At 39.4% G+C, this 15,285-nt stretch overlaps 1 protein-coding gene across 1 annotated transcript; it reads right to left on the bottom strand.

Annotated features, from left to right (window-relative positions):
* Positions 1-4,685: 4,685 nt before the first annotated feature.
* mogat2 (monoacylglycerol O-acyltransferase 2) lies at positions 4,686-15,073 on the bottom strand. Its single transcript, XM_084373705.1, has 6 exons — positions 14,908-15,073; positions 13,060-13,238; positions 6,574-6,778; positions 6,262-6,436; positions 5,780-5,979; positions 4,686-5,317 (listed from the first exon to the last, which is right to left on the bottom strand). The coding sequence occupies exons 1-6, from the start codon at positions 14,999-15,001 to the stop codon at positions 5,163-5,165; spliced, it is 1,008 nt and encodes a 335-aa protein (XP_084229831.1). The 5' UTR covers positions 15,002-15,073; the 3' UTR covers positions 4,686-5,162.
* Between the last annotated feature and the right edge of the window lie 212 nt (positions 15,074-15,285).

Here is a 15,285-nt window from a genome sequence, read left to right on the forward strand (position 1 = left end):
TATATCTACAAGTAGCCTACTGTACCTCAGTTTGTATTATCAGTCATTATTTTGAGGTCATAAGTCATTATTTGAGTTAGTTTCTTATTACTTATGTGCATTTATTTTGTTTCTCATTATCTTGAGTTAACAGCATTATTTTTTAGATGCTAAGTCATTATTTTGAGGGCGTTTCTTATCATAATGACTTACATGATCTTTTTCTTTTCATCACATTGGCGTAAATGGGTTTCCATATTATTTAGTGCCTAACTTATAATATCCTATAATATTTTAACCCTAACAGTATGAACTTGGATAAAATCAGTCATACAATCCTTGGAACGAGGCTGCTGTTGAGAAACATCAATGTCAGTGGGACGTTAGTGATTTAATCATGTCTAATCTACCTTAATGTTTCCTTTCTGTTATTTCAGACTCAAATGGCTCTTCTGGCTTTGATTGTTCGTTATAATCCAGTTTTATAATGATGTGATGAGTTTAGTGTCCAGTTCAAGTCTAGGTTTTGCTGCTAGCTCTTAAATGATTTCTTTATGTGTAATGCAATGCCTCAGTTAATCTCACCTGTTTACACCTGTTTTGAGTGTCCCATGCTCTTATATAAGTCATTCTGTGTACGGACTTCTGTATCTGTAGAGCAGATACCAAATCATCTAGAGATATGACCTTGTTATCATGCAAGCTTCCTTTCTGCTCAATAAGCAGTCATGTTTTTCTTAATACAACTTTATGTGTTGAAAATCTGATTAATAAAAAAACATAAAGCTACTTTTGTTACTGGTGACTCATGGAGCAATCTCTTCTGTCTCGGGCTGACTGCTGTATATCAAGACAATGTTATTTGATTGATGAAAAAAAGCATCTCTTACAAAACACAACTGCCTTCACATAATATCAGAGAGAGGTTTAATTTGTTGTACTGGTACCAGACCTATGTGGGCAGCTGTGGGTTGCAATGTTTAAGTCCACAGAGGCTGCCATCTGTTCAAGCTTCCAGGTGACTCCTACGGAGACTGAGGCTGCCAACAGACACTGCAGGGACACCAAGCTATAGGGCCTGCTGAAAGCGGACACAGGACTGATGGACCTTAACTTCGGGGGATAAAAATCGATCTTTTAAAAAGGGGATGTTTGGAAAAAAAAGATTTATATATGTACCTTATACTCATTGAGAATATATATGTTCATTTTTGGCCCTTAAATGGTACACATAGTTACTTTGAGGTCCAATGTTGACTCCTAGTGTGCCCTTATTTCTGACAGTGATGCAGTAAATAGTACAGTATTTCCCCCTGAAATGTAGAGAAGTAGAGGGAGAAAGTAGCCGAAAATGGCACCACTCAAGTAAAGTACAAGTACCTCAAAACTGTACCTAGGTAAGGTACTTGAGTAAATGAGCTTAGATACAGTACTCTCTTCCACTGATTATGATCAATTCAGCTTTGTATTAACTCGGCCTGAAGTCTTAAGATTCAAGTCTTGAGTCAAGTCCCAGGTCTAAATGTAACAGAATGCAACTTAAATCTACAGAACAGAAGCCACGCTGACTCAAAGAGAGGCCAAAAATAATTTAACATCCATATTCCTGGAATTCTGACACCTCACTGTAAGGAAAACATTGTTACAAAAGCCTGAATGAACCATTAAATGAATAATCACACACTCGGGTCTTAGCTTGTGTGTTGAGGATTCTGCTGAAGTCATGACTCCCAAATGTCTCGGCCCCAGTCCACGTCCTCACCCCATATGACTCTATCAAATTAAATATAATGACCAGTCTCTACTGGAAACATCTTTTGCACTTTGTATCTAATGCGGTTCATCCCAAAAAGTTGAACTGATAGCAGGTATCTAGTGGGACCAGGCCAAAGAATCATAACTGCATTTGGATGAAATCAGTCATACAGTCCTTGACATGAGGCTGCTGTTGAGAAATGTCAACATCTATCATGAATGATATAATCATGCAATTTTGTCTACCTCTAATATCCTCTATGTTCTCTTCGTGTTAATTTCAAATGTCAATTAGACATTGATTCTTCTCCATATCCAATGTAGTCATTATGTGATGAGTTCAAGTCTTTAAATGATGTCTTGCGTAACTCTACTGTATCTGTAGGGCAGATACCAAATCATTCATAGATAGGACTTTGTTATCATGGGAGCTTCCTTTCTGTATTTGTTTTATTGAAGAACTCAGTAATTAGTCATATCTTTTGTCCTCATATAACTTAATTCGTTTAAACAAAATTCAAAATTGCAATTCATTAAAAAAAATAATAAATCAAGCCCCCGTTGGTATACAGTACATGTTTATTATGACTTCGGGGACTGGAAGTCCATTTATGATTTGTTTTCCTTCAAGAAAAAGCCGAGATTAGATATGACCCACAGGATTCAGTGAACACAGGGCCTCGATTCTTTTGTACTTTGGCCACTGTCTTCAAAAATAAGTCAATAATGTTGTTAGCCTGGCCTCACTCACACCCACCAGAGAGGAATGAGTGACCGTACAATTATCAGCTGTGAGCAGCTTTGTCCATACAACAACTTTAATGTGACATATGAATACATCCCAATAACAATAATGTCCTTAATATTATGACACAAAGCCTGGCCCCCTGACTTCCTATCAGTTCTGTCTTGTTGTGATTGGTCTGTTCTGATTATGATTAAAGACTGTGAATATAAGAGAATCTGCTCATCCTAATGTCCCTATCAACTCTATGACTACAGCACTGTTTACTCCATGACAGTCTCCGCCGTTGACAGGTTCCATGACAGGTTGGCCGGTCTTTTCCAGAACTGTACTTACACACCATCACATACTTATCACTGGTTTACTGGTGACTGGTTTTAGCTGGTGTAAGATGCCTATAGATGATCTGGGTGAAGGTGAAGAGTCACATTCATTTTCCGTTTGTCAGCGTTTAGTTTTAAATGTAATATTTTCCCAATTTGTCTCTTTGGCATCACATCAGTGCTGTAATTTTTTCTTTCAGTCAGCATTTTCATCAGCCCAACACACACACACGTCTTGTCCAGTCTGTGATGAAATGATTGGGGCACTGGCAGTCATTTGGTTTTGTAATATCAGAAGCCTGCCATCTCGTATAAAAAGTGCCTGCCAAAGTTCGCAGACAGTCTTATCATTTGGGCACGATTCAAACCAGACACATTCACCTTTTAATGTGGAATTTAGACTTGAATAAAACAATAAATATAGACGTGCATTCATATTTACTGACCATGTTTGATCTACCTACAGTAAGAGGGGATGTTCTCAGATCTGTATCTGCATTTTTACTTAAATGTACAAAAGTTTTGGCATCAAAATATACTTCAGGTACAAAAAGTGAAAGTACTCATCATGCAAATTGTTCAATGTTATATTATTGGATTATGGTTATTGGTGCATTAATAACAGTGTGCCTCACTTTAACATAAAGGCTGGTTAAGGTGGTTCAACCACTTAACATATGTTGGGTAGCTTGTGAATTTCCCCACGAGGATCAATAAAGTTTTATCTTATCTGTATCATAACTATCGTCAATTACATTTTGCATTGCTAAACTTAATATGCAAAGTAACTTACTGAAGCTGGCAAATAAATGAAAGTGGAGTTAAAAGTGCAATATGTGCCTTCAATTGTAGCTGAGAAGTATAGAGTAGCAGAAAATGGAAATACTCAAACAAAGTAGCTCAAAAATAGTGCTTGGGTAGATGTACTTTGTTACTTTCCATTCCTGTCTACATATAACCAAAACCACCATCAACCCCAGTTTAGTTCATGTTGAGGTGACTAATCAAAGTCAGCTTTGATGGGAATGCACATCTTATTCATCTTAGTAATTAAAATAGATTTGAGGATTTAAAACATTAAAAAATTAAGGATTTGAAGAAACAACAGACTTGATGTTATGTCAATTACGTCTATGTACTGTGTTGCTGAGATGTCTCTTGAAGCTAGAGTGCTAACCAGCTAGCCCAGGGGCAAAAATGCCTCTTTCTCCAAAGTGCAAACACCAACACTCACACGCAGTCCTGCTAGCTGCATGGCTAACGCTGCTAACAGGCTAACAACACCTACAGTCATGGATGTATAAGCAGAATACAGTTAGGAGTTATTTGTTTGGCGTATGAATTCAACAGGTAGTGAAGTCTTACACATTGCACCTTTAAAGATCTATAATGTATCTGTGTTTTTTCATGTTGTTTCACATGTTTAAAAAGTCTTGAGTTATCATCCCTTTTCAGACAGTTTCAAGGCAGTTATTAAAGGAATAGTTCAACCCGTGGTTTCACAGCAGAACATTGCATTGTAACATGGTGATTCATGTTATTCACCTTACCGGTTAGTCCTCTGTGTTATTAATACCACTCTCATATAAGTTAAATATGAAGATAAAGTCAGGAGATGGTACTTTAAGCTTAGCCTAAAAAACGGAACGTGGGGTTAATGTAAAATCTTAATCTGAAAAGCAACTAGTAGCTATAGCTGTGAAATAACTGTTGTGCAGTAGAAAGTGTAATATGTCCTCCTGTTAAGTACAAGTATATTTAAAAATGTACTTAACTACAGTAATTGAGTAAATATACTTAGTTGCTTTCCATCACTGAAATGTGGACATTTTCCTTTAATGTTGCAAGTGCATGTTATAGAAAGAAAAGACAGATAATTCAGGTGAGTGGTGTGTATAAGATTTTTATTTCCCATTTATGAGATACAGAATCCAGAAAGTATTGGTGTTACATGACAGTATCTCCAAATGATGTTGTAACCCAGATTCAACCTATGACTCTGTTTGAGAAAGTGTCAGTTCTTGCACAAAAGGCAAAACTCCAGACAGATGCCACCTCTGGGAGAAAAAAAAACTGGACTTGTGTCATGAGTGTTCCCTCTGAACTATGTCCCACACAAGCTCAGACAAGTGATGCACAAGCCTTTCCACTGTGCCTGCTTTTCTCACACAGTAGATGAATCCTACTTTATATAAACTGACACAGCAGTGTGCAGAACCAAAAACATTTTATTTATCTTTGATTAACAGGCAAGTTGAGAGCAAAGTCAGGCTTACAGAGCCGATCAAAAGGTACAATTATCAGAGCACCAGAGTTTCACAAATAAATAGCATTCAAATCCGCTCTATCATCAGTCCGCTTTAGACAAAGTTCAGGTGTGTGTCCTTGTCCACTCCATAGTTGCCTTTGTGCTCGTCAAAAAGATTGCTGAGCGCGTCCATGTACAGCTGGTGGAGGGCATCAAGTTCCTCTGCCTTTGGCTTCTCGTTCCTCTCCACCCTAATCGGCCGTCCGACTGCGGAGAGGTGAAGAGGTGAAGGACAACACACTCACAGTCAGTGCACTTTATAATTATCAGTTTGGCCTGTTTGATTTTATTGGAGGTAATTATCTAAAATGATGACATAGGGACCGCATGCCAGCCGGTCTAAAAGGCTGCGGTGTGAGTCAGTCACTGTTGCTACGTGTGATTGCATCAGACTGGGCCACATCTGACGAATCCTGCTCCTTATCTCACTGATATTAATCACATCTACTGGAACGCTCTTTACCAACGTGTCTGCCAAAACACATGGGCACTGCGAATGTAGTTCAGGTTTTTGCCTGAGTCTAAAGTCTAAAGCAGTGTATCCTTAATCTGATATCCTGCAGGTGATGTTTAAAATCATTCACATGATTAAAGCAACGTACAGTATATAGCCTGCTGCTTGTACTATATGACCCCGCGAGTGACAGATGAACAAAACTGTTTACTCACCGACTGTGCTGATGGGTTTTCTGTAAGGCATGAGACCAAAGGAGTACTGGAAAATGCCACGCGCGTGGAAGAGAGGCAGGGAGATACCCATGATGCTTTGCAGCCGTTCCTGTGTCCATCGAAGCCAGGTTCCTCTTGGGTTTTCCACTTGATCAAACACCTCATTCTCCCCAAAGGAGAAGACTGGCACCAGATGAGCACTAAAAAAAAAGATTTTTAATGGAGAGGTGTTTAATTAATATCAACTTACTGACCTTTTGCATACATCATAATGTTTTATTCTGAACTGATCTCATAACAGCCAATGTGCTTTCCCAGAAAATTCCATGTGAAGGACTTGAATGAGCCTCTGTTTCAAGATGCCACGCTCGAGACACAAGAGACCTAACATGAATAGACTGACACAATCCTTTCAGATCTCTGAGCATCAGCTGCATTTAACAGCAAACTTTCCTCATTCCCTCAGGGATCTCTGCTCTTACCCATGCTCCATGGCCATTTTGATGAAACCTTTCTTCTTAGCCAATAGTACATTGTAGGATCCGGGGCGGGCATCCAGGGCCTCTGGGGCCCCACCGACTGCTATTACGACAGCGTTACCACCACCCCTCTTGCTGAGCGGATATTTAGCACTGTCTTTGTCTGAAGGAATCAGACCTGCAGTCAAATAGACAGGGAATAAGAAGTGGTCAAAATGGTATAAAATGATCGAATCTATACTTTATCTCTATGCTCAGTTGAATTAAGAAGTCCAATAGGCAAACTGGTTGTATTCAGATGTCTGGGGCCCACACCTGCACACATGATGTAGTCTCTGAAGAATGGTGCTCTGAACCAAAGGGGCAGCATGAGCATGTAGGTGGTGAGGCCAGGAAACATCTGTCTGAAGCCTGTAGCGTAGGTGCAGAAGTTGGCGAAGGCTCCTGCCACCAGCACACCGTGGGGATGGAAGCCCATCACGTAGTTGTGCTTGGGGTCCAGGTCAGCTGTCTTCACGAGCTGGGGGAAGAAAGGAAAAGAAAAATGAAAGCATTAATGTTGCTTCATTTCTGTGTCGGAACATGGCTTCATATAATGTATTCAGATTCATCTTGTAAGATATTTTATTTTACATATTCGGATTACTGATGAAAGATCAGCTCACTGCCTGCTCTTTTATCAAGAATGGCCCAGCTGGCTGCAACACAAACATGTGCCTGCATATCCCAGTTTCAACAGTGTCTTTGACCCTCTGAACCCTCTCATCCCTCTCCTGCCTGTGGCCTGTGCAAACTGACTGAAAAAAAAACTGGAACCAGCCTACTGTAAGATATACACTGCTACTATACCTTAAGTGTGGCAAGTAACATACATTTACTCAAGTACTGTATTAAAGTACAATTTTAAGGTACTTTAAATGAGCACGTCCATTTTATGTTACTTTAAACTGAACATTTCAGATGGAGTTAATGTTCTTTTTACTGTATTACATGTATTTGACAATATAGCAAATATTTGTGCAGCAGAAATTTCTTCTTTCTTCTTTTGTCTTGCCTCAGATTTATCTCTTGACCCTTTCGAAGGGGTCCCAACCTCTGGACTGAACTACTTCACTGTATAAAAGCAGTTAGGAGCTCCACCTTAACCCACTACAACAGTAAAACTTAAACAATTATGTTCTATACTGACAATCTAATAGTGTCATATTATAATATCAGTAACAGGGAGCTCGATGCAGCGCTACTAGAAAAAAACACACCACTGTAGATGTCAGTGTGTGCAGAGTGATAGGTGCTGTTTACTTTTGACCTGTCTGTGAGGTTCCCTTGTTCCTCTACTATGTGTACATAGGCAACACTGAAGCTCTTTACCTCCCATCAGTGTCACATATAATTCTTATTCATTTGTTGCACCTGCAACAATTTTTCAAATTTTAAAAAAGTGTTCCACTTATTTAGCACATCTCTAAACCAGGGCTGCTCAAAGAGGTTTGAGGTTTACGATTTTAATCACTGTTTATGCTGTTTTATTTTTTGTGAGGTAATATAGAATCCTTAACCATTTTTATTTTTCATAATCTGAGTATAGCATACAGATTGACACCATGTATGAAGTACAACTTGAAGTCCAACTTTTTTCACATTTGCAGTAGTACTCCCAAACACCAACAATAATGTAATGGTGTGAATAAGTATTGATTGCAGAGTCCTTAGTTCACTTATAGAGGTGATGGGACTCCTGGGCAGCACCTAAAATCTATCGAAAACTCAAGATGAACTTGAGTTGAATCAGGTTTCAACATGCATCTTCCAACAGCACGCTGCTAAAACCAGGCGCTTCTTTTCCATTTGAGGACAGAGACTTCCCCGGAGGGAACATCATTTGACTCTGATGAAGACACAGCGGTGTTGAAATGTTAGTCTGTTAGTCTGCACAATTAAAGGCTGCAACCTAATCAACTACACACTCCCTGGAATTAGTATCATGCTACATTTGTTTGTCACTGGGCAGGAATCCTGAAGAGATGCTTTAATGTTTGCACTTATTATGGATGATTTCTCTGTTTGGCAGGTGATTCTAGTGTTAACCCTTGCACATGCCATCAATCCTTGGAAACTGGGAAATATTTCTTTGTATTGTCAGTAATAATGGTTCTTGGTCATCAACTGTACAAGAGTAGATAACATATCTCACCTGCGGAGCGTTGTTTACATGCCTCCACCGGCCCAGAATAGGTAGGGAGGAGATAGTGAGAGACCTTAAAGGTCACTGTCAAGAGTAAAGAGTCGCTTGTCATGTGCGGCAGTTTGTTTTGCACCTCAAGGCAAGCATTGTGTCCTCGTGTAGAAAAAAACAAATCTGCTCCCACTCACTGTTTGTATCAGTGTGAGTGATAAGTCATCATCAGGGAGCGATGCTACCCAGGGACAAACAGGCTGTTTCAAAGAGGAGACTTTAGACACTTTGATTCTTCTTTATTTCGACTTTTCGTCTTTATTGTTTTCTTTGTCTCCCCCCCACTATTTCTATTATCAGATAAAATAGGCAAAATTCACCCAGCACTGACGCAGCACCTGGTGCTTCAATTACACATTTTCTTGTAGCCAATCACCCGTAGAATGTTAAACATCAGCAAGCCACGATGTTGGACTGTGTTGTTTTTCGTCCACTTTGTTTGTATTGTGGGTACCTGCTTCTGCTGGCCCCGAGATACCAGTTAATCATTGGCTTGAGTTCCTCTAATCAGGACCAAAGCTGCTCATAAACAAAAGATCTGTCCACTGGTGACCAATCGCAGATTTAGCTGACCGCCATCTGAGAATCAGCTGTTTATTTCAGCGTGTATTTTGTTGCAGATCCAAATGCAGAACATTTCATATTATCAGAAAAACTCATGTAGAAAACACTGTGCAGCCTTGGGAGCAGTATGCGCTCTTTCAGTCCTTTATTCACATCTGAATTTGCATCATCATCCTGTCTAAATCTGTCGTGTCCTCTTAAAAAACAGGAGAGTGCACATCAGCTGGTAAGGTCTGAGTCTGAGCTGATGATGGTGGAATTAGAAACGGTGGGAAGAAACACACCAATGAAACTAATTAGGCTCTCAAAGGGACACTGCTTCTCTTTACCCTTACATTGACGCTTTGTCTCAGACTTAATGTGGCATACAGTCAGATGATACAGGAAATGACTAACTTTGAACGGCATACCGGTGTGTGGAGGGATTATTAGAAGTTCTTATTCTTGGAAATGAGTGAATTCGTGTTTATCTTCACAGAGAGAAAAAGTAGGAATAGTTTTCTTCTGTCTAATATACGATCAGCCACAAGATTAAGAGGACTTACAGGTGACTTAAATAACACTGATCATCTCGTTGCAATCAAATGTTCTGCTCGGAAACCGTGAAACCTGGCATCCACTCTGACACCAATCACCTACCAAAAGCTACTGCCATCATGGAGTGCTGTTGCCATACGGCCCATATATGGGTGGCATCATGGACGCCAGGACCCGAGGTTACACGGCAGAGCGTTGCATTGTAACTGGTGATTCATGTTATTCACTTCACCTGTTGGTCCTCTGTGTTAAGGCTGACTGTTGTACATTCAGACAGGATCTCCATTAAATTAAATTAAATTGAATTGAGTCTGAATATCATGCAAACATAATGCAATTACATATTTGCAGTCTTGCTTTATGTTGTCAGCTGTACCTACCATTTTTTCTAGTCTAGTGTCTTGTATCACTTCACTTGTATCAATGACTAATTTTGCTCTATTTATAGTTACTGTTACTGTAGTATTATGACTTCTGTACCTGTCTTCTCCTGACTTTTATTATTATATGGTGCTGCTTTTATGGTGCTCACTGCTGTAACTACCTTATCTATCTTGGCTATTATCATTATACCATTCTTGTCTTAGTTCTTTTCTTTTGCCTTCATATGTTAACGTTGGCTATAAATCCATTTTTTAAACATACATAAATAAAGTATGGGGATGCTGATAGTAGCAGTTGTAGCATTAATATTTCGGTATGTAAATCAGTAACGTCTCTGCATCATCTATATTTCAAAATGGTGGTCTAATCTCAGAAGTTTTTGGGGATTTTACTTTATTCCCTGCTGTAAAATGAATATAGATGACAAGAATCTGATGACAGCGGATAGTTCAACTAAACAGCCCAATATGCACCAGTGTGTTGTCACTTATGGCTGTAAAGGCCTCATATAAACAGATACTGACCTCATTTTCTTTATTAAAAAAACAAAACAAATTGTGAACTCACTTTGTCTGTTCAAATATATGCTGTTGAAAAAAAGAGTTTTGTGCATGACACATTTTAGACAAGTCTGTATACATATTATACACACATGTAAAACACACACAGCACCTCTCATAAAATAGATTTCTAATAAATAAACAAAAATGGTTTCTAAAGGGTTTAAGAGAATTTGTGCAGAGCTCTTTTTAAAATGCTTTCTGACTTGTGCTGTTGTTGTTGTTGCACTCTGTTTTTATCAGTACAGTCCAAAGTGCTCAGGGGCTAGATGTACATCCATGTGGTGGATGTTGTCAACAGGGTTTCTGTTCTCTGTGAATTTTCCGATGACGATGTCATTTATTTTTCATGGGGTTATAAATGAAAATCCCAACATCAAACCCTACTGTTGAATTTGATGTAAACACTGGACTAAATACTCATAATAAAAGTCATACATTCAATCAAATTAAAGTCATATGGATGCACTATTCATGCATGACCACAAGAGGGACACTGCAGGCTTCAAGAGAGACCCTTGTACTGAGCAGTCAGGGTCAGTTTAAAATGTTTGCAGTGTCACATTAAAAGAGCTGCTAACCTGCCTGAATAGATGCTACAAGTTTGTCTCCTTGCAAACAAATAACAAAACCAATCCTACAAAGTGAGCAGCCTTTGTTTTGAAGAAACCTGTACAGCATTGATAGTAATCTGCATCCACCCCGGATCATTGGATAATGTGTGTCGGTGTAATTAGTAACCATCCTCCGGCAGACTCTTCATGTTCACTTGATTCTTATGATTTCTCTTCATTCTTGAGGCTGCAATACGTGTTTTTCAACGTGATGTTGAAGTTTATGGTTTCAGGGTTTAAAGTCATGACTGTAACAAACTTGTTATCCATTTTCACTTTGAATAACAGCCTTCTGTATTTCCACTATAAGTGCCTTTGAACACTAAAATATATTCGGTTTGCAGCAGCATGTGGTGAGAATCTGTGAATAATCACTAGAAGGGCAATGCTTTGCTAAAAGATTCAAGGAATAGTTTGACATTTCGGGAAATGCACTTAGGCCCTGTTCAGACCTGACATTAACAGTATCAACATGTGTCCTGAGTGATCTGATCACACAAGTCGACAGCTCTGAGTACAGATGTGAACAACCCCAACACGCATTGAGGATGCATTTGAGATCTGATGACTCAGACCACATTCAGAGGTGGTGTGGTCCACATGTGACCACGTTCTTTTAGCCATGTGTATGCACATGTGTCCTGGGCCACACTGAAGAACTGCAACATCCCCAGAGTCCCTTACAAATTGTACAATTTTAAGAGTTTTTGCATGAGATGAAACTTAAAACTTTGTGAAAAGTGAAAATGCCAAATTCTTCCAAAGTCATTCTAAGCCTTCTTGTAAATTCAGCATGAAATGCAATACATTAAGTTGTTCCTTTCCATATACAATGCTGCTTCAACTAATTTTACCATATACACTAACTTTATGAAAGAAGACCACATTTCCATGGAGGTAAACATGTCAATTTTTACAAATACGGTAAACAGGGTTATCTTCCTAACCTTTTCCTACCTCTAAAGTTTGAATACAATAAACATTTTATCCGTACAAAACCAAAGTGGAAAAACAACGAGGGATGTGTGTGACTATTCCTCCACCAAAAGCGGTGACTTCCTGGAGATGCCTCATCACCCAGAGGTTGGGAAGCACCAGGCTACTGTAGCTGTTTCCCCTTTACTTTCAGTCCTTATGCTACGCTAAGCTAACTGCCTCCTACCTTCAGCTTCATATTTAACAGACTGATATGGTAATGGTATCAATCTACTCAATGGCAAGAAAGCAAATAAAGTGTTAAACGTATGATAGAACAGGAAGTTTGAAGAAATTCAAGTCATCCAGCTGTATCGAGTCAGGCTCTGCACCTTGTATGTACAGAATAGAATAGTCTTTATTGTCATCGTCAAGACAATGAAATTTTGTTGGAGCAGTCCTCCAGCTGCCTTGTACATATAAATAAATATAAAAATATAAAAGGAAACAATTAACAATATATACAATAGGGCACAATCAACAATAATTGTACCCTTTTAGTTTTTGTCCTTGAAAATAGTCTTTTCGAGTCCAAGTATTGGTAGTTCATTTCAGTAACAGTTGTCAAATTGACATACAGAACCTGCAGAACCTGCTGTGTTTAATCAGACAACAATAAGGTTTACTGTTTATGTGGGGAGGCTATGTGTGCATATACAGTGCCTGAATATAGGGAGCACAGGAACATCGTCCATCAGTGGTCTGTTTGCTGCCAGGACAGAGATAAGGGCCACTGCCTGTATGTAGCTGGAGATCTGAGATTAGATTAAATGACCTAGCTGAGCAAGATGTTCTGATGTCCTATTCTAAATCCCACCGCACCTTACATGGACTTTAGGGAAGCTAAATGCCAGTGACGTGAATATTAAGTATACATATAGTGGTTAACATGTAGGCCATGGACAACAACTGTCTAAAGGCTGTCTCTCACCTTGATGGGGAAGTAATCCCTCATGTATTCCCAAACTTTGAGGCCACACAAGAAGGGCACCCTGCGGCCTCCACGTGACGGAGTGTCATAGTCATAGACCCACCAGACAGCGTACAGCACACTGATCAGCCAGAAGCGAGTGAACAGCAGGTAAAAGAACAGGACGATGCAGGTGGGTGCTGAGGACAGACAGAGTTCCTATAGTGAGCAGCTAGAACATAATGTAAACAGTAAAGTAACCATCCGTTCTGATGCAGCAGAACAAATGCAAAACACATCATATGAAAGGTTATGAGAAGATCACGTGTTTGGCTTCAATTATCCATTTCATGAGGGTTCAGCTCTGCATCACTAGTGTTCAGTGCTGCTGCTGCTGACATCATTGGTGGTTTGGGTGGTTACTGATAACAGCCATGCTGTGTGAGAAAGTCTCATGTCAATTTAATATTTCACCATGAATGATTTTTTATTTATTTATTTATTTTGCTCACACAGTCATCAGGTTCAGTTGCCAAACCCCATCTATACATTTAATAAAGAATCACTCCCTCCAGGCGATGACTTGGACACCAGTGATGAAATGATCTAGAAGTATCTGTGCTAACATCGTCCTGTCTCAGTGGAATAGAACGAGCTTGAGTTCGGAGGATGAGATGAGCATTCTTGTGTTGTATGTGACCACTGCCTCTATGATGTAACTGGTCCTGATTAATTCACTCCTATATAAAAGAACAGACAGTAAAGCTGGGCCTCTGGGAACAGTATACAGCAGTGATTACAACCAGCAGTGCAGGGATAATGTGGACTTAGCTAGGTTAAAAAAAATCTAAATTTGAAATGTGTCCAGAGGTAGAGGACAAATGTGACAGATGTTTGAACCCACAAGGTCATTTGAGTCATATTTCTTTCTTCTGCCCAGAGTTACATCATTTTTGTTCTGATTATTTGAATACAGTGTCCAATACTTCTACATTGATTCCGTCCATTGATTGCTATCTTTGGGACCTCAGAGTCCGATTGATTAATTATTCTTTGCCAAAGCAAGGATTAGTTTCACCAGCCACAAGTTGCTTACTCCCCCTTCTGTTTTACAGTGGCTCAAAGATAATGTGCTTTTTCTCAAACTTAATAATAATAATAATAATATAAATAATTTTTTGAATATTATATTCCTTTTCTTCAAATAGATCCCTCAAAACCCTACACACTGCACCTTTAAGTGCCTTTAAGTTTGTTTTTAGGATGAATTGTCACATGGTTTATAATTGCATTCTATTTTTCATCTGATTTTGTGACATATTTGGTGTTATCTGTTGGATGTTGTTGGTCTGTAACTCATTGTTATTGCTGCCAAAGGTGGTCAATTCATTTTTAAAAAAAGTCATCAATGAATAATAAACTGACGACACAGGACACACCTCCCACCAGCTCAGTCAGTTGTAATGCTTGTGATTGAGACTCCAGTGTTTTTGTGGCTACACCTCACCAGATCTTAACCACAGCATTGTCACATTATAAATCATAATTAGTTTGTACTGTTTGTATGGTTACCGTCTAGTATTGACCATGTAATGTAAAAGTAATAGAGAAATGGTTGAAAGCCTGTTATGTCTTATTTGGCTCCCTCTTCTGGTTCACCAGCAGCTCTGTCAATTATAACAACAGCTCTCTGCCTTCCACATTCCCTTACACTTAAACCAAGACCAGCTAGGCCAACATGTTTGAACCCCCACTGTAAAGAAGCAAAGACTAACTGTAGATTTGACGTGTTATAACATTACCATCCCACTGATGCTACATCATTGCCAGATGTTTCCAGTGGACTCATATACAAACATGCACACTCACCCAGACCGAGGAAGGAGAAGACCCACTGCAGCACGACGGCCGTCTGCAGCCTCCTGTGCATGGGCAAATCCAGGGGGGCAAAATCAATCTTCATGTTTCCCACAAGAGAAGAGAGACTAACCGAGGAGCTTCAGTCGGTGGCAAGAAGAAGAGCGAGTGAAGCGGGTCCAAAGTCTGCCCTTCTCACCTCTCCACCATCACTACCTATTGACAGTCTTATCAGACAGTCAGTGTAGGGCTGGATTTGTCAACCCATATCTAACATATCTGACTTTTGACCCTGTGAGGAAAGAGCTGCTAAAACACATAGCAGAACACTCACACATGAAAAAGCACCATAAATTAGTAAAAGAGGGGAATGTCAAAGGCCTTTTTCTG

Source organism: Pagrus pagrus (assembly GCF_965226575.1).
Source record: "Pagrus pagrus genome assembly, chromosome: 14".
NCBI classification, from domain to species: Eukaryota; Metazoa; Chordata; class Actinopteri; order Spariformes; family Sparidae; genus Pagrus; species Pagrus pagrus.

What these genes read in the sequence shown, in the direction of transcription:
- mogat2 (XM_084373705.1), bottom strand. Translation starts at nt 15,001, where the DNA reads ATGAAGATTGATTTTGCCCCCCTGGATTTGCCCATGCACAGGAGGCTG. An exon ending in CTTCTCCTTCCTCGGTCTGG is followed by an intron (nt 13,239 to 14,907) that starts GTGAGTGTGCAT and finishes GTCTGTCCTCAG; the next exon opens with CACCCACCTGCATCGTCCTG. An exon ending in AAAACCCATCAGCACAGTCG is followed by an intron (nt 5,318 to 5,779) that starts GTGAGTAAACAG and finishes ACCTCTCCGCAG; the next exon opens with TCGGACGGCCGATTAGGGTG.